General features: G+C 41.3%; 2 protein-coding genes across 2 annotated transcripts; one reads left to right on the top strand and one right to left on the bottom strand.

Annotated features, from left to right (window-relative positions):
- Positions 1 to 592: 592 nt before the first annotated feature.
- dapk3 (death-associated protein kinase 3) lies at positions 593 to 7,846 on the top strand. Its single transcript, XM_041055886.1, has 9 exons — positions 593 to 664; positions 1,506 to 1,597; positions 2,724 to 3,084; positions 4,596 to 4,725; positions 4,901 to 4,949; positions 5,044 to 5,070; positions 5,177 to 5,329; positions 5,445 to 5,490; positions 5,805 to 7,846. The coding sequence occupies exons 2-9, from the start codon at positions 1,536 to 1,538 to the stop codon at positions 6,339 to 6,341; spliced, it is 1,365 nt and encodes a 454-aa protein (XP_040911820.1). The 5' UTR covers positions 593 to 664; positions 1,506 to 1,535; the 3' UTR covers positions 6,342 to 7,846.
- A 1,447-nt stretch (positions 7,847 to 9,293) lies between these two features.
- Positions 9,294 to 18,770, bottom strand: phc3 (polyhomeotic homolog 3 (Drosophila)). The gene is given in 16 exon segments (XM_041055587.1): positions 9,294 to 9,448; positions 10,189 to 10,456; positions 10,704 to 10,833; positions 12,225 to 12,342; positions 12,428 to 12,595; positions 13,374 to 13,655; positions 13,798 to 13,921; positions 14,006 to 14,655; positions 14,898 to 15,111; positions 15,363 to 15,452; positions 15,553 to 15,711; positions 15,808 to 15,885; positions 16,000 to 16,155; positions 16,948 to 17,138; positions 17,141 to 17,154; positions 18,727 to 18,770. Coding segments are annotated over 16 exon segments (2,841 nt in total).
- Between the last annotated feature and the right edge of the window lie 1,467 nt (positions 18,771 to 20,237).

The raw sequence follows: 20,237 nt of genomic DNA, 5'->3' as shown, positions 1-20,237 counted from the left end.
TGATGTTGTACGTGAAGAAAACGCGTTTCCACTTAATAGTTTGCTGCCAATTTGTGGTCGGTGTGATGAGATTACGGGAATTCTGTCCGGTTTGGCTGAGAATCTGATTGCTGATTGACTGTCAACTTCCAGCAGCAGAGGACTGGGCATCCAAACAGGTGTGCTTTGCATCCTTTTCCTCATTACACTGGATGGTAGAACAGTCACCTGTGAATGGCTGCATGCAACAGTGCATCAAATGTGGTAAAAAGTCAAGGGGTAAAAACTGGTATTTGGTTGTTTACTAGCTGAGATGTCACAAATCCTGCCGGTATATCCTCGTTTTAAAGTGAGGATGACCTGATCAAACTCTACACATGCATCATTCATGTGAAGTAACAATAAGCAAAACGCTTTTAACGTGGACTTTAAGGTATGGTTTTGGTGTTGCCTCAGAAGTACTGGTGGTGGATAAAACTGCATTTTTTCACCACTGCTGCAGTAAGCAGTTCAAGTGTTTTACCAAAAGATGTACAACAAATGTGTGTACGCCTGGTATTTAAAAAATTGTGCGGCTTTTATTTTGAATCGCAAGACCGGAAGTTCTGTCTCTCACTGTGGCTACTCGACACTGTTCAGTCTTCAGACACAACAGAGGAATGCAGCTCTCGTAGCCAACAACACTGTAAGTAGCAGTTGTAGTATTGCCTTTACATTTTATTTGGTTACACATGTTCCTTACTGACAGTATTTCAGAGTTCAAATTGTGTGTTTTAACTAACCGAAGTCAGAAACAGCGAGAGCCGGTGTTTTTTTTCAGTATGTTAGCTAGGCTAGCATTAGCGTTTCTTTATTTTTTTCCTTCAAAACAGTTCGTATTCCTTTAATCTTGAAAGAGCTAATAGGCTGTACCTCTGGCATGCGTTTCGTTTTGTGTTTGTAACAATAAGTTCGATCTTTGTGCTGCTTTTGCCGACGATAAACCACGGGAAAAAAAAAAAACCGTCTCTGCTGCCTGCTTGTAACACAGGCAGCAGAGTCGCTACTCAGCATCTTTTAGATCGCTCACCAGCGAGTTATCAGCTAGAATCAGAAAAATGTTTCATTCTAATCCCGTGTTTTATAAAGGGATCAGTCACAGTAAATACGGTTTAAAGGAGTAAAACGACACATATTCCGGAGTGTAGCTAAAAACCCAGTCCCTTTAACTGAGTCAGAGATAGCTGGTCTAGGGAGGAGATGATGTAAGTAGGACTGGTATGCAGTGGTCTGACATCAGCCAGAAAGTCTCTGAAAACTAAAGCTGTGTTGACTCGGGCCAAATAAGGAGGAAAGAAATCCAGGTAATATGAACCGAATTGCCCTGTAGGTGGAAAATTGTAATTGTGGCTTAGCACTAAGACCTTTACCACAGGCTAGACCTACTCTCATGGCATTGTTTTGGTCATTGTGCTGTCTGTGCTTTATTTTCACTCCAGTCACTGTTGGTCTCCACTGGGCTTATACCTTTATCTTTTTCACTGCAGTGAATCTCAAGGCGTCACTCTCGTCACACCATGGCCGGCTTCAGGCAAGAGGATGTCGAATTGTATTATGAGATGGGAGAGGAGCTGGGCAGGTATGTTATGTACACTGCTCATACTTGGCCTTTGCACCTATCTTGGGTGCCCAAGTTGCTGGACGACAGCTCTAAATACAATTTAATGCGCACAAAACATATTAATGATTCTTTATTTTTGAAGGTTAACAGAGAGTCATGTGTCCACACTGTGTCTGTGGTGTTGTTTGAATACAAATTCCCGCCTGATGGCATTGGAAGAGTGTGTTTCTAGTAGGTAATGTGCGCATAGCATGACCGTTAATTTTCGTACCTGGAACAAATCAGACAAGTTTGTAAAACAAAGTACCGAACAGCCTCCTCAGTTATCTTTTCTAGCTCTAAGGCAGTGCACATATGCATATTTTTCCTGATTACTACTGCTTGTAGTTTTCCATAAGTAAAAGACCAATGTAAGTTTTAAGTGTAAAATCAAATCACACGTGTTTACTGGAGATATACTCAAGGTGCATTTTAATGCCAAGTGTGAACTGCAGTCCATCCAAAACTTGACCAGGGCCAAAATATAAGTATGTGTCAGCAAAATATTAAATATCCTTTTAGATCCTTTTACACTGTGTTTGATAGTTTGTGAATGAGTCATCAGGTTTTAGTAGGTAACTCAACTTTCTACCTTAGCCATTTTTTTCTGCAGTAATGCAGCAAAAGCATGACATCACTGCCTCTCAGTGTGCCTTTCCACCTCTGCTGTGGTGTAGTGTCTCTAAAGGAGAGGGCACTGTGTGTGTGTGTGTGCTCAGATAGGAAGGTATGCGGACAATAAATGGGTGAAAATTATATTTTCTGCACAGGCATCCATTGTGAAATGCTGTCTTCTAACCTGCACATTGTTCTTACTGTTTGTGTTAATGTTGTTAATGTGAATGTTTTTCATTCTTTGCATTTTCAATTCTGTTGGTTGCTGTTTGGCCATTTCATAACAAAACCATGGATTACATACATCACATGTACATATATTCTATATTATTTAGCACCACATTTACTTTTTAAAACTATCTTGGAAAAACTTTGTCATTGCAGTGAGAAAACTTCTGACTGCAGTGATCAAGTCCTGCATACTTTTGCATGTAATAAAATGATATATATTTTTAGTATTTCACACCTTTCTGTTCTCTCCTTCCTGCAGCGGACAGTTTGCCATCGTCCGTAAGTGTAAAGAGAAGAGCACAGGTGTTGAGTATGCGGCCAAGTTCATAAAGAAGCGGCGGCTGTCGTCTAGCCGGCGAGGGGTGAGCCGCGAAGAGATTGAGCGCGAGGTCAACATCCTGCGGGAGATTCAGCACAGCAACATCATCACCCTGCACGACATCTTTGAAAACAAGACGGACGTGATCCTGATCCTGGAGCTGGTGTCCGGAGGAGAGCTGTTCGACTTCCTGGCTGAGAAGGAATCTCTGACGGAGGAGGAGGCCACCCAGTTCCTCAAACAGATCCTGGACGGCGTTCAGTATCTCCACTCCAAACGCATCGCTCACTTTGACCTCAAGGTCAGCAGTCTGTGTGGTTAAGACGGCTTGTTTGTGAGGCTCTGGGCCAACAGTCGTAAATGACACGTTGACGACAAAGTTCAGTTCAGGTGTTAGAAGAAGTTTATGTTGTACTGTAAGTATCTGGCACGTCTGTGTTCTGACAGGTTTTTCCATCTGTAACACAGGACAGTGGCTGCCCTGCTGCCTGTGGGGAAAAATGTGTACAGTATACGGGCAAGGCAATACTGAAAGATATCTTCAGCTGATGATATCGAGTCGATCAGTCAGTTGATCAAAAGAAAATGAATCAGCAACTATTTCGATTATTTATTATTTCAACTACTCTTTTAAGCTAACATGTTAAAGATTTCCTGATTTTAGCTTGTCAAATGTGAGAATTTGAACTAATGAACAGACAAATTAAGTAATTTTAAGATGTTACCTTGGGCTGTGGGGAGTTTGAATGGGACCTATGAGAAAATAATCAGCAACAATAAGGAAAATAGTGGTTGGCTGCAGCCCTAGATTTTTGAGTAATGTGATGATATTGTGGGGATGAATGCTCCCATGTTGTTCTGTAAGATACAGAAAAAATGAAAAATAACTAGTCTTATGGACGTGATGAGCAAACAGATGAGTAGCACTGTTCTTCCCAGTCAGCTACAGCAGTTCAGTTATTCCAGGAAAATTGCATCATTTGATTGTGATTCAGAAAATTCTGATTCAGAGCATTACGCTGCTTGTAGTTTCTATAGTTGTACCTTAAATTGCCTGGATGCAACCCAGTGTCAGATGAAATGGCTTTGACAGATGAGCACACTGACAAACAAAGCTGGAAATGTATCTTAATGGTTAGATTACACACTAGCTAGAAAAGTTGAGTGTGAAAGGGTTATCCTTTAAAGCTGCACTGATCAATATTTTTACATCAACAATGGATCAAATGACTGTGTGTGATGTTAAAGTGGTCACTCATAGTGACAAACCCACAAAGAATTATTACCCAACTCTGCAGCTGTTCTCAGCTCTATAGAGTGTTTAGCTCACAAACTACAAACTCTGCTCTCACCAGCCTCGTTTCCAGACACAGCCAACTATTTACAGTAAAAAAAAAATCTCTGATAAACCCACTGTATGCTACCTGCCCAGCACCAAACAGCAGTCAGACAAAGTTAGCATGAACATAGTGGAGCGTTTAACAGTTAAAGGTCCAAATATTTCCCTCAGGAGCTGGTGATCCTCAAATAGATTTAAATATTGGACACAAATTCATCAGGTGAACAAGCATGTGACTCCAAAGCAACACAAATGTTTCTCTGTGTCTGTTTAATGTATGGATATATCTTAGCTAACATGCTCACCACCACATGTGTTAGTGGGTGTTTTCAGTTTGTTCCTCTCACCCAAATGGCCCAAAATATCCAAGAATGGAGCTTTAATCAAGGAACATTTTCTACTTTCTTAGCACTCAGTGTATATGAGCACTAAATGAAAACACTTCTTCTTCTTCCTGCTGTTTTATTTTTCAGCCTGAGAATATCATGCTGCTGGATAAGAATGTCCCCAATCCCAGGATCAAACTGATTGACTTTGGGATTGCTCATCAGATTAAAGCAGGAAACGAGTTCAAGAACATCTTTGGAACGCCAGAGTTTGTTGGTGAGATCCTTTTTCCCCTCCTACATATTTTACTCACACAGCTAAAATGTTCCACTTTGAAAATCCCAAATTGTTTTTTGTGCTAGTTTGTGCCCACGGTGGCAAGAGAGTTAAGTGTGTTTCAGATCTCCACATCTGGTTTGAGTTAAAGCGTCCATTCCTCTGTGCTTTACAGCGCCAGAAATAGTCAACTATGAGCCACTTGGGCTGGAGGCGGACATGTGGTAAGATGTCAACATTTTTTTTTTCCCATCTGAAGCTGTATAGCTAACACATGCAACAGTTTCCATTCATGTTTGGTTCTTCTCTTCTCCGCAGGAGCATCGGAGTAATCACATACATTCTGTGAGTAATGTTTCACATGATGACTGGCCGTTGTCACTTGTAGGAACAGAAATCACTTCACTCCTCCTCCATATGTGGTCTAAAGCAAAGCTTCTGTCTGTGTTAGGTTGAGTGGTGCTTCACCGTTTCTGGGTGAGACCAAGCAGGAGACCCTGACTAACATCTCAGCTGTCAATTATGACTTCGATGAGGAGTATTTCAGCAACACCAGTGAGCTGGCCAAGGACTTCATACGCCGTCTGTTGGTCAAGGATCCAAAGTAAGAAGATCTTCTAATTTAATACCACAAGAAAAGGAGAGAAATCTCTGTTCTGTAAACACAAGGAAATATAAACTCTGTCATCTTCTTACTGGTGGATTATTTTCTTTTCCAGGAAGAGAATGACAATTGATGACAGTCTTGAGCACCCCTGGATTAAGGTGGGTGTTTTATTTAGCATTTATATCGGTTCTTACAGTACAACAACCACAGTCACATTTGCAGTTAACCCTAGCACGTCAGTACCTACTTTGGTCACAGTTATTTAAAGCAAATTTAAGAACTCACTATCAAAAATGTTTGTTTATATTGTGTGTTTATTTAACAATATGAATATTGGCTAATATATTGTCTGATTTTTAAAAAAACTCCCAAATCTCAGTATTGATGTTGGCGTCATAAATCCCGTGTCAGTCAGGTCATGTTATCAAGTTACCATCCTTATTTCAAACCTTTGCATTTTTTTCCTCTGCAGGTGATTAAGAGGCGGAATGTGCGTCCAGAGGAGAGAGACCACAAGCCTGAGCGCCGGCGCCTGAAGACCACTCGTCTGAAGGAGTACACCATCAAATCCCACTCCAGCATGCCACCCAACAACACCTACGTCAACTTTGAGCGCTTCTCGCAGGTGCTCGAAGAGATCGCAGCGGCAGAGGAAGGCCTGAAGGATCTGGAACGCAATCAGCGCTCGTGCCAGGAGGACGTGGCGGCGCTGCTGTCCATCTACGAGGAGAAGGAGGGTTGGTACAAGGAGGAGAACCAGAGCATCTCCAGCAACCTGAGCGACATCCGCCAAGAGCTGCAGCGCTCTCAGGCCCAACGCAAGAAGTGCCAGGAGGAAGCCCGGGCCACCATGCAGGCCGCCAACATCCTCAAGCGCAAGTTTGGGCGCCTGGAAAATCGCTACGAGGTCCTGGCTGAGCAGGTGGCCTCTGAGGTCCGCTGGGTGGAGGAGCTGGTCAAGTCCATATCTGCAGAGAAGGACGGGCTCAGCTCTGGCAGCATGCCCTGAACTGGGCTGACATCCAAAGGTGACATTTTCATTCTAAAGTATCCTCCTCCTGCCTGTCTTCTCTGCATGTGTGCTGCACAGCAGAGTCTGAGTGGGTCAGTTGTCTACATAAGCTATGCTGCTGCTGTCTGTCGGAAAAAATGTTCCACCCCTTTTTATGTCATGCTTGAGAAAACCAGCAAGAAGCAGAGAGGCAATGTACTGAACCCATTCCACCATGAAGAGGCTCATTCCTGTGTTTTATAAATTAATTTATAATTTTAGAGATTTTACGTACTGTAATTCAGCTGTCATGCATCTTTTGCAGATGGTGCATTCATTTGTTCGTTTTTCTTACCGTTTATCTTTTTAGAAACTAAATTGCGTCTGAATTGTCTCGTGCTTTAAAAGTCATAGACGTCTGCTTATTTCCTCCAGCCTCAGGTTATTGGCCAGTTACATGAGAAAGCTTCACAACACACAACTTAAGAGTGTCAGGTTTGCACAGATTTCAGGGGTATTTGTTTATCCGGTTATGTGCATTTTAGATTTGACTGCAGCTGACAAAGGACGCAATAAACATAAATCCTCAGCATAGAAGATTTAAGGTTATGCTTTATTTTATAAGTCGGTTATTTCCGAATATCTTGAAAGTTTCCTGGAAAACACTTTGTAGTTTGATAATAATTACAGGAAAATATAGACACATTCTGACGCTGTCGTTTCAGTTACTTCAATTAGTTGTGAATTTCCATGAAAGATATTGCTCCATTCAAACCCCAGTAAATATTATCATTTATCATTCACTTATTTTTGGAAACTTTATCCTTTAACATTTGCTGAATTGTGTATTTATTTGTAGACACATTCTCTTTGTCCATCTGCTGTCCTTGGACTAAAAGTCTCAAGTTTGCCCTAGCTTAGCACTGGAAATTAACTTGGACTGTACCAACTGATCACTCTCTATTCTACCTATAATTAGTACCAAATAACATCGTTCTTTCCAGGAAACTTTCCAGGAAATTGTTTGGAAAAGAATCAGAATTTTTGGAACTGTAAAATAAAACGTTACCAGATTTTAGAATGTATAAACTCATCTCTGCAGTGCCTGTAAACTGATCGGCCTTATTGCCAACGCGAGCACTCATCTGTTACCGAGTTAAGGACATCTCTATCACATTGATATCGCTCAATGTCTTATACGCAACAACGTTTGCACAGTAGCCTTGTAAACCAAATAGCGTGCATGGAAACTTTCTCTATATGCTGTGTTTCTCTGTTACTTTTTCTGTCTTCATTCAGGCCATCCCTGCACACTTGAAACATTCCATCGATAAGTTTCACATCCAGGTAACACATTCCCTATGTATAGCACAGAAAGTATATGATGTAGTCAGTAGTATTTTTCAGTAGAGAAATGTACTCATTTGCACTTATATGATCATAGCAGTGTCCCAAATGCATTTTAATCTCTAAGGTGTAAGAAAGAGCTGTGTTTGTTTCAAATAAACAAAGTTATCATTTAAGTCTTACTTATGTGTTGTTATTGTGTGAATGGGAACTAATTTCACCTCAGCTTAATTCTGTTTTTACTCTATGTAATAGGCTCATTATTTTTATATTACCTTCTTTTTTGATTTTTGATTTACCATTTATTTCTTTCTCTTTATATCTTTGTGAGAATGATGTTTACATGTATACAGGAAGGACAAAATGTATATCCTTGGAGCTCTTCTGCCAAAGTTACTCCCCTGGTTGTTTCAATTGAGATATTGTTCCACTACACAAAGTGTAAAAGCAGCCTGTCACAACCACAGCTCAAAATTCTGATTATGTGTCCTTGTATTGAGCTTTTCATCATTTAATTCCCCAGTAAAAGTATCAAGAAGGCCCTCTGGTGGTGATATAACAAAATACATGAGATATTTAAAAGACGCCTGTAGTTTGAATCTCTCACTGACCACCAAAAGAGCATGACAAATCTATAAATATACGTACATTTATCTCATAAAGGTAAGAACTGAGGTGAGATGATGTGAGATTTTCCCTGTAGCTTCTGTTTCAAAATCTATTTGCTTCTCTGTAGCTGCAGTGTTGAAGGAATTATTCATGTCCTTTCTTTAATTAAAAGTAGTAATACCATGATGGAAAAATACTCTATCACAAGTAAAAGTACTGCCTTTAAAATCTTCCTTAATTAAAAGTGCAGAGGTATGATCAGCAAAATGTACTCAAAAGTATGCTTAATATAAAAATAAGATAAATGTGTGACTGAGCTAGTGAAGCTCTCTTCACACTGTAAAAATAATTTTACTATTGACAACATAATAAAACAATGTTTTCTAAGTGTTTTTTATTTGTATATTAATTATGGCAATAATACAATAATAAATAACAATAAATAACCTTGTAGTCAATTTGCCTTCATAACTCATTACAACTGTTTGCTGAAGATAAATGTATCAAATTCCACCCCTCAGACGGTAGGAGTATAATCTGTTTTTGTAAACTTTGAAATTGTACAGCCTCCTTTATATGCAATGGTGTAAATGTTAAGTTGTTCTCTTTGTTTACAAACGATACAAAGAACTTTTAAAACCATTTTGAAACAAATGGATAACTGGAGCCAAACTGCTACAATCGCCACAATGGAATAAGCAGAGGTAATAGAAAGAACTGCTCGTCTGCTGTGAGAGTGAGTGGACTTCAGTCTGAAACCTCCGCCGTGTGACAGACTGAACAGCTGGAACAGACGGAGGTGTCAGGAGTGAAATCCTTGGCAGTGGTCTCAGGAAAACTCTGGTTTGTGCGTTCACGATTTCGGTTCAAAACCGATGAGCCAGACAACTTAAAGATAAGTGGCGCTTCCTTGTCGTCTCTGCGGAGGTGGACAGTTTAAAAAAAGTCCTGTTTTTCTTCATCCTGGTCCAGAGCAACATAAATTAATTCTCGGAGAGTAGGAATGTTAACTGTTTACGCATCTTTCAGCGAGTTAATGTGGGCGCAGAGTTTCAGTGCAGGTCCCAGTTTAAGGTTCATGGTGCTGACCAGGTGATCCTCTGTGAGAAGCAGCAGAGCCTGTCCGTCTATTTCCTGGGAGCGAAACTGTTCAGCTATATCTTGACCACCTTGAGAAAAGAGAAAATAGAGAGTGGACTAAATAGAGTGTGTGTCCCCCTTTTCATTTTGATACCGACAGGTCTGAGTAAGGACCTGATCCTGAATTTACGGGTCTTTTTCATCAAAAATTCCTTTGATTTTTGGAACGTTCTCATCTAAAATAAAACACACTGAGAGGTGTCAGAGCACTGAGCACTGATTGATTGCTAAATGTCTACTCTGTGATGTGAATGCAAATGACCAATTTAATGTGGCACAGCTGTTAAAATGAGCTGTATTTCTTCTTTAGATTCTACACATTTTGTCACTTCACATTTAATTTTTTATAATTAGTTAAAAACTCTTTTCACTGTGGTGGCATGTAAATCTGGAGGACTTTAGGAAGAAAGTGCGACAGGAGTGAATAGTACATAGCTTGTAGAGTTATAGAATTGAATATGAATTAAATATAAAGAATAAAGCTTTCTAGATTATAAGTTTTATAAGTTATAAGTTCAGTATTGAATGTATTCCTCCTGATTTCACAAACATCGTTGTTTGTCATGTTGTTTGTTGATGCTGTGTCCTCATCAGCTGTCTCGTACCGTCAGTTGTCTTTTATTGTTGTCAGTACTATATGGTGACACAGTACACAGTTTGTACAGTATGGGCGATAACATTCCTGACTAACTTTCTACACTGAGACACCGAGTGTGACTATATTTTAAATATCTTCAGAGGCAAAGTGGTGCTGAAGTCACATCAGTACCTGGCAGGGAGTTGATAAAGGCAAACACTTGGTCCACGGTCCACTGGGACGGACAGCCGACGTCTCCGTCTCCGTCAGAAACACTGATTGTTTCTGACATCCTCTGCTCTCTCTCCTGCTCTCTCGCCCTCTCTCGCTCCCTCTCAGCCTGTTTCCGGAGTCTGGTCTTCATGGGGATGGGAGGCTCATCTTCCTCCTCCTGCACCTCCTCTTCCTCCTCTCTCAGTGAGCTCTGATGGGTCTCCTCTGAGCCATATGACCCATGACCCTGTGGAGCACAATGACAATATCTCCTATTTGACAGTATCTCTCTGATAACTTTTTATCTTGTTCTAACTTCGGCCATTTTAACTCTCTTCCTCCATATTTTGCTTTTACTTTTAAAATTTCCTTTGGTATTTTAATGTTTTATTGATTTATTTTGTGTGGCTGTTCCCCAGAGAGCAGCTTGTCTTTAGGACCAGTGATCCCTGCAGTATTTTCCTGTGTGCATCAGGTCAATGATATTAACTGACCTGTCTCAGGAAATGCTCTCTGGAGGCTCCATTGACTCTGCTGGGGGGTCGTCCTCTCCTGCCCACTGGCCTGTAACCCCAGCGGCCTGCTCTCAACATGGTGATACGCTTGGTGCAGCTCACACTGAACCTAAACACAGAGAGTCAGTCATAAAATATTAGATTAGATTTGTAATATGTGCAGACAGTTTAACAGGGATTAGCCACCGGGCCCTGAGCTGCTGGTCTGCATCTGGACCCAGAGCTGTCCTCTCTTTGATGGATGGAGACTCAGAGGGAAGCCTGGGAGTAATTATACACTTGAGACTTTTTCTTATGGAGCTCAGTGGACTGATGTGTCTCACCACCACAGGAACAGGCTACACTTGTACATGTTTTGTGTGGCAGATGAAATAAAGTCAAGTTACACCTGTTTTGGTTAATGAGTGTTTTGTTCAGTATGTCTTGTTTTGTTGGAAGTCTTGTTACTTGTGTTTCTGTTCCTGGTTTGGTTCTGCATTTCCTGTTTTATTTTGTAGCCCTGGTCCTTGTGTACCTGTTCCTAGTTCACTTCCTGTCTTTGTCTTTTTCCCTCCTTTTACCCTTGTGTCTCGGTTTGTCTGTTCTTGTCCTGGAGTGCTGCTGTGTTTCTGCTAGTCTGTTCCTGCTGTTCTGCCCAAGTATCTGTTCTTGCAGCAGTTTATTCATGTTGATTTCACCTGAGCTCAGTACCTGTGGACATCTCCGTTTATTGTTTGTACCTGGTTGCTTCCCTCTTCCCTCTGGCACTGGATCTACCCTGTGACTGTTTTGAGGTACATAAGAGTCCTGAACTCCCTCCAAGTTTCTCCCTGTTTCATGAGGACACTCTGAGTTATTCCTAAAGTTTGTTTCCTGGCTCAAGGATTTTCTAACCATTGACTTTTTGTTACTAAAGAATATCATATTCCTTAAGTCTGCCTGGTGGTGTCTGCATTTGGGTCCTCTCCCCTCGTGTTCCTGGATAGGCAGCAGTTGCCATAACAACTTTACTCAAACAGAGGTAAGTAGCCTATTTATTGGGGACTACTTTCAGCAGTGGATTAAGACACATTTAGTGATATACCCTTGTGAGTATTTCTGGCAGAAGGATGGTGTTTGTTTGGTTGTTTGTTTTCATGGTTTTACCCACTGCAACAGTGTGGATCAGTTTAGACAAAAGCTGAACTCTGTGGCACAGAGGAATAAGATATATCAGACTTTGGATCTACACACAGTATTTGTCATCAAATAAACATCAGTACAACAGGACTGGACTTTTCTCCTTTAATTGTAAGACAGTGGTGATGAAGGTTTTAATCAACCCAAGAGAAGGAAATGTAATTCTACTTTTTTTTAATGATATACTTGTATATTTTCAGGACTGGACTGACATTCTTTTAGAGAACAGCACTGATGCTTGATGTCACTTGTTCTTGTTAGCTTGTTGTTAGTGCACAACCTCAGAACTGAGAAATGTGTTAATTGCATCTTGGTGTGTGTGTGTGTATGTGATTTATTTACCTTCTGACACACGTCATGGAGCAGAAGCGTTTGGAGCGCAGAAATGTCTGAGCATAACCTCTGCCTCCGCAGTATTCACACTGCAGCACACCTGCCACGCTCTCCCTCAGCTCTGCAACTTCAGAGGACCAGCTGTTAGTCACACATGCACACACACACACAGACACACATACACACAACCACCCACATACACACGCCCTCACCATCTGCTGTAGGGCCATCGTTTTCCATCTCCGAGTCTGTTGAATCTGACTGGTCAGCATCCAGAGGACTGTCCTCTGCTGCTGCATCCACATTAGTGTGTATCTCTTGGGACTCTGGAAGTGAAGCCTGCTGCTCAGCTAAGAGTGAGGAAGGACCCACCTGCAATGAGAGAGGCGTTTTAAAAAAGGAAAACCTTACATATTGATACGGAAAGACATGAGCAATGTGTAGATATAGATAGATTTCAAATATCCCTGGATTACTATATTATATTATATTATGTTATATCACTCATTGTGGCACTTTATTGGTCTGGAAGAGATGAAGAAATAGTGGTGGTCAGAGGATAATGCTGGTGATATTCTGCATTTATCTTATCAACAAATCCCCTAAAAAGACCAAAGCCAAGAATGAGTTGACGTATTACCTGTGTATCTAAAACCTGATACATCTTATTGCTCTGTGTCATAGAGCTCCATTAAAAACATATCAATGACCCACAATGTTGTGACATGTTCCTAGATTACAATGAACACACACTATAATTTACACATTGCTGGTTATGGTCATTTCATGGGATTTGTTAATAAAGAAAATACAGAATCTCACTAGTATTAAGCCTTTGAAGATGATACTAAAATACATTTTCATGCTTCATCATCAGTCTGTGTTACTGAACAGCTTTCAGCTGCTACACTGAAATTAAACACTGCTGGGAATTTATTTTTCTGTATTCAGTATTTTTCACTGATGATATCAGTTTTACTAAGTTTTGTCTTCATTAACCACCAGAATAAATTTGTGTTTCCAGTTAATAATGCATGTTATATTTTCCCATCAAGTTACTTCACCATGTGGTTTGATTGCACTTCATTGTGGTTTACTGAGGCCATTATCACCGGCCCCTGAATGACTACTTTTACTTCATCTCCAGGAGACATACCGGGAATGGCTCCAGGCCCTCTCTGATGACGAAGCCCTCTATGAGGTGTGTGAGGACGGGCGTTGTAAGTATTCTGTCTGGGCTGGTTGGGGCAGAGGGAGGCTGACTGGGACCTCTTACTGCATTAGGAAGGATGGGAAGGGGTAGAGGAGGAGATGGAGGAGGAGGGTTGCTGCCGGTGCTGCTGCTGCTGCTGCTGATGGTGGCGGTGAGCTGGGAGGGCTCCTCCACCTGTGGTGACCTGATCACTGAGTGACTGGATATGACAGGTAATGAACCCTTCACTGCTGGACAATAAAAGGCATAAAAGGTAAGAAAACATGTCACTTTATCCAACTGATAGAGAACAGGTTTCTGAAAAATACCTTTGAGCCCACAATGTCATGGTTCATCTCTACTTTATCTTAGGTTTAGATCATATTTTACCTGCAGCATTCTGCTTAGGAGACACAATGAGAGGTGTAGGGGTCCTGTCTCTCTGTCGATTTGGGGAACATTCATCTTTCCTCTCCTCTGGGCTCAGTCCATTCACATTACATGTTTGCCCCGACTGAAATTCAAACCACAGCAAAACCTCAGTCAAACTAACACACACCGAGAACAGGGGATCTACAAACAGCACATGGTGACTCACCGATGGAGTTTCATTGCGTCTGACCGGTTGCACTTTAAGATCAACAGCCACCGTTTGAGGAGGAGGCAGGTTGTGGTAGGGCATCTGGACCAGGGCCTCTGCAACAGGCAGCTCCTGTTCTGTGAGCAGCACCTGCCCTGACTGGACGGCCAAGGCCTGGACTGAATGCACAGACAGCCTCTGGAGGGACGCTGGGGGGTTCTGGGGCAGCCTGGGGAGAACCAGAGGTGGAGGAGGAGGCGGAGGCTGATTCTGCACTTGTGGGAATGATGTCCGACGCTGCGGAGCGGCCACCAGAGGAGGAGGCTGAGGCTGAATGGTCGTAGCAGGGACTGAGGTCTGAGCTGATGATGCTAACACACTGGTAACAGATGGAGAAGACGAAGAAGAAGAAGAAGAAGAGGGGGCTTGGGGCTCGCTGTTGGTTTGTAACTGGGTGCTGTGAGTAGTCAGTCGTTTAACTGAAAGAGGAAGAGGGTTGGAGTTGGTTTCTTGGGGTGCTACTCTGAGGGCGATGGGCTGGAGCTGTCTGTGGTTGAGAGTGCCGGCTGTGGCCTGCTGCAGGATAAGCTGGTGGTGAGCCACCCGCTGGCCTGATGCACAGGACACCTGCTGCTTGGCTAGAGCGTGGGTCTGCACTGGGGAGAAGGCTGCAGGAAGTCATGAACAGAAAGAAATGAGAAAATATTATTGACTTTACCTGGTGCAGAGTTAATAAAGAAAATGTAATAACAAAAGCAACACATGTACTGACAAGTAGCATCAGTTTTCAGCTTATAAAGGGAGCATGCAGGAGTTAATCTTCATTACTGACTCATCATTTAAGCCTGAAACACATGGGCTCGTGGGTAAACCTTCCTTTTAGCCTCAGAATCTCAATGCATTGACTCACCTGGGGTTATAACCTGCGGTCCATGGTGACCTGTTTCACCTGAGGCATCAGTCAACTGGTTCATCTTTACCGCACAGACTGATGTCTTGGACAAAGAGGTGGCTGGAGACAGGGCTGGGGACTGGGCTGGGGACTGGGCGGATGGTTTTAAGATGACACTGTGGGCTGTAGCCAGAGCTCCAGGCAAGTGGGCACGCAGAGCCAGATTCTGAACCTGAATATATGGAAAAATGGTCACTTTTACACTTTTTAAAGTCAGTGGGTGTGATGTTAACAGCCCCCATACTACATTGTCCTTTTGTGTGACTTTATTAATGGTTTAGTATTTCTGAAAATATTTCTGAAATATCCTTTAACTCTGCAATGTGGCTCATGCTCAAGGTTTGTAACATCTTGAAGACTATAATACTGCAGTCTTGTGGCATGCATGGCTCATTCTAATTCTGTGCCTGGCAAAGTTTTTACCTGAGAGGAGGTAGGTAAAGAGGAACAGGAGGTGACGGCAGGGAGGTCTGATTGAACTGCAGCCACAGGGGCTGCAGGAGTTAGAATAAGCTGATGGAGGAAAATCACATTCAGTAAAAATAGAGTTGAGTCATGCAGTTTTAAAGTGCCAGTATGACCAAGTGCTTGAGATATTTGAAAAGGTTTGTACCATCTGAGTTCGAAGGTACATCTGAGCTTGGTTACAATTGGCTGGCCGGTTTCCCAGGAGCATGGCCTGCTGGGATATGGTGGTTGAAGCAGCAGTGGAGTTGGATGTTTGGGTACGGCCAATCAGCTGGGCCGTCACTGGAGATGCTGGTAAAGTGATCTGGATTCAGAGAGGCATGATGAAGAATGTAAAAAGACATGGTCTGAGGTTAATATCTGTGGTCAGGTTGATGAGAGTGATAACACAGATGCTTACTGAGTTTTGGGAAATGCCAGCAGGATGAACCAAACTGCCAGTGGATGAAGACGGAGACTGCCTCTGACAGACTGAAGCCTGAAAAGTATTGGCAACACAATGAACCTTCCCCCTCTCTCACACACTGCCATTCATGTAAAAATGACTCTTCATGCTTGCACTAACACACAACAAACACATATACACACTGACCTGCTGTATGGTGGCCAGACTCTGCAGATGGGGGGTGTGCTGGTGCTGCTGCAGGGCTGCTGTCTGCAGCATGAGATGCTGCTGCTGGGCTGCATACATCTGATGCAGGTACTGGGCCGCCATGCTCTGAGGCCTGTGGATGGCGTGCTGGATCACCTATTGGATCATATGATACAAACATCATACGTTTTACAAACTCTCTATGCACCACAATGCTATTGTCTTCTGCAATGTCTTGTTTGCCCTTATTGCACTGACCAGTGAAAAGAAATCCACTATTTAGACACTTTATATTAGATTTTAATCATTATCAGATGTTGGGTATGCAGTATAAACTAAGAAGTAATTTATAAAAGACACTTTTATTTTGATGGACAGTTATTTTTAAATAAATTACAGGTAATTTTATTTAATTTAAGTGCAATCAGAACACAAGTCGCAGAGTGTGTCAGTTTGATACTATATCTAAACAGCCTATATTTTTTTAAATATTTTTTTTCACGCAGAGGTCCCAGGTGCTGTCTATTATCTGAATTGCCTGCCGATGAAACAAAGCAATGCATGCAAAGGTCCCGGGTACTGTCTATTACCTGGACGATCTTCCTGTCAGATTACACAGTGCATGCACTGCAGAGATCCAGTGTACTGCCTGTTGCCTGGTCTGCTTGTCAATCAAGTGAAAACCTCTAATGCAGAGGTCTCAGATAATGTCTATTACCTGAGACCAGTTTATCGCCTGGCCTGTTTGCTTGTCAAATGAAGTCATGTATACAGAAGTCCAAACGTACTGTTTGTTACCTGGACTGCCTGACAGCCAAGTAAAACAATGCATGCAGATGTTGCTGGTACTGTCTACCTGTCAAATTAAACTAGGTACAGTCTATTTCCTGGACCGCTAACCGGTCGCGTGCCATATTCTTGTCAGAGGTCTCAGGTACTGTCTATTACCTGGACTGCCTGTCTGTCTGATGGGGTGATGCTGAGGGAAGCGGAGGGCGCCTGGGTGCACGTGGTGCTGCCGGAGCTGACTGTTGCCATGGTGACGGCAGCTGATGTGGTGGGGGTGGTGGCTACAGTCCTATTAGTGTCCGCCTGCCTCTCTCCTGGGCTCTGCCTCTCCATCTCCCAGGTCACACAGATTCAGTGACAGGAAACCTGTGCAGGTAAAAGACACGTTAATTATTTAAGGGGAGGAAGTTAAATACCAACTTCATCTGAATGAGATTCATGTGAATAACGTTTGGATCTTGTGCTGCTTAACACTTTTCTCTCGCTCTGCTCCAAAAGCTTCTAGTGAACTGAGTCTAGAAAGGAGATGTAAGAGATGTCAGTGCTTTGAGTGAATGGCTGTCAGCCTAATACAAAACAAAACATCCAGTGCTCATTCTGTAAAACGTTAAACTGTGTTACTTTAATAAAGGGTTGACCGGGGATGTGGTTTACCTAAAATCAGATCACCTACACTTGGAACTTTAAATAAAATACACTCCATCAGATTTCGAGGACTCTCGGTTTCCAGGAACCTTGTCTAAACTCAACCCGTTATAATTTATAATTCGGTAATAAATTAAAGATATCATTCTGCTATTGTTAAAAAATATATGCATAAATAATTTGATGTGCAGCGTAAAAGTTCGGCCCATTCTGATCTGCTTCGATTTACGGATCGTCTATTCGAGGTATTGCTGTGGTAAAAAAAAAAAGATTTTTTTTCTGAAAAGGACGTTTGACCAAAATAAACAGCGTGGAACAAATCATCATATAATTCGTTCATTATAAATGGAGAGAGACGTTATGACATTTCATTTCAGGTCAGTTTTACAGCCAAATGCACCCAAAAAGCATGCAAATTAAATGAATAATAGAATAATAATAACATAAATTCCACCTCGTGCTGCACTGAAACAAACAAATCGCTCCAGGTTCACAGTAATGTGTCAGAAGTAGATCTCTGTAATTATGATTATATGTATATGTGTGTATATTATTCTCATTTGTTTTATATCTGTGTAAAAGAGACATTTTTAAAAAAAAATCATTAAACAAACCAAACTTTGTGGTTTTCGGCGCATCTTAAATTTTTGTTTGGTCATTTGAATATAACAATCATAATCATCAAATTTTAACTCTGTACACAGGTTAGAAACAAACGGTAACACAATGACATGAAGAAAACAGACAGATTTGTTACATGTAACCCCGTGAAAACATTGTGATGAAGGCCTAATGAATATGTATGAAAAGAAATGTGAATAATTCACAGGATTGATTGATTGATGGGTGTTAAGGTCATTTTGTGCCTCTCACACATCTGTGAAGAGACAAACATCAGACAAAGATGCTACAATGCTGGAAGTTTTTTTTTTCTCGTTCAATAGCTGGTAAAGCCAGCTATTTCTGAGTAAAATATTTGCATAATAATAATTAAATAATATCAAAGAGCTGGCCTTTGAATATGGATATTGCCGTCTTTCATAAGGATAAGCACTGATGGCTTTACACGTTGAATATTGATTGTTTTTCTGCTGCAGAGCCGGTTCTGTCCAATTGAAAGCAGGCATTATATTTCCGATAAACCCTCAACGATCACAAAATCAGCCTGATCTTAAATGGACTGTCCATAATTTAGGACCCTACGGATAATAAATTGAACAAATCAGGATGTCATTCCCTGTCGGTCTGTCTCTCACGGCTCAGACAGCGCTTTATGCATGCACAATCATTCACCTCTTGTCGGCGGTACCTGCCTGGTATTGAAAGACACGGGCCATCAGGAGCTGACCATACCCCGGCACATTGTCCCAGTCATGAAGCCCACTGATGCGTCAGTACTGTCTAAAATGGAGATTTTAAAAAATCAGACGGTGCACAGCCAGCAGGCAATAAAAAAGCATTGATACAGCACCGCTCGCAGTGCGGGAGGACCTTCCACAGCCGGGGAGTCCGCCGCTGCGCTCACTGGATGGAGAATCCCGGAGATGTCTGACGGTCTTACGAGTGTTTTCATTCGTTTTGAATTGATTTTATTTAGTTAACTTAACCTGCACCTTGTATTATAACGATGGTTCTTGTAAAAGGGGCTGTAAATATTTAATTGAATGAACATAGAGTAAGCTTTGTGAGGGAAATCCCTAAGGCTGTCTAAACAATGATACGTCAGACAAAAAAAGACAAAAAAAAAAAAAAAAAAAAAAAAGAAACACGCGAAACTCAAACAACTGGAGACTGATTTCAATGAAATTAAGTTACCATAGTCCCGTGGGTGTGATTTCTAAAAGAACACTTTGAAGTTAGTTTTACTTTATGATGATATGAAACGAGAAGAATAGCCATTTCACGTACAGTGGTGGAAGAAATACTGATTTCGTTTACTTAAGTAAACATGGCAATACCACTCTAAAATACTGTTTGAAGTCAGGATTTCAAAATCTAGTGTCAGCGTCAGTAAAAGTAGTGGTTGGGTAAAGTAACCTCTTTGAGAGTGTTATACTATTATATCATGGCATCATATTGTTGTAGTATTATTACTGATGCACATTTTAACATCACAGCTGTTTTAGGGGGAGTGAGTAATTTTAACTACTTTAATCTATAGCTTCCTTGTCTCTGTCTCTGGGATGGACAAAAAGAAATAAAGAGAAAAATCAAATTATTGCATTTATGCTGCCAACATAGAGGTTATTTTTGTCAAAAGTTTTCACTAGTACTGGTCATCATGACCTGTCAGGTTAAGTAGCCTACTAGATAAACCTGCATGAACCACTCAGCAATAAGTTTGAACCATAGATTGTAAACAATATGCATAATATAATACACGATCTGTGGTTTCAACATATCACAAGATACAGCGTACAAAATAGATTTATTTTATTTTATTTTATTTTATTTTATTTTATTTTAGTTTGCTGTGTATTGTTAATGCAGCCTGGTGTTGCATCAAATTAAATGAATCAAGTTAAATTAATTCAATCAATATTTAAAACTACTGATAAATGCTGTCTTGTAATCTGTGTAAGCAGTTTGCCCACTACAGTGTGTAGGTAGATTCATATTAATCACATACCCCTTTCTTCGCAGAATATAATAGCTCGCCCGTTTCTAAAATTAAATGAGAAACAAAACAAAACAAATGCCTTTTGCTTTTGTTACTGGTCAATTTTGTTGTTATTTCCGAACCAGAGAACTTGAATGCGCAAAATGTCTTGAGGGGTTTTTCCGATGTCCGAGCTCAGATATTT

Source organism: Toxotes jaculatrix, chromosome 14 (genome assembly GCF_017976425.1).
Source record: "Toxotes jaculatrix isolate fToxJac2 chromosome 14, fToxJac2.pri, whole genome shotgun sequence".
In the NCBI taxonomy this organism is placed as follows: Eukaryota; Metazoa; Chordata; class Actinopteri; family Toxotidae; genus Toxotes; species Toxotes jaculatrix.
The sequence above is the reverse complement of the archived record's forward strand: the minus strand, read 5'-3'. Positions and strand labels throughout refer to the sequence as shown.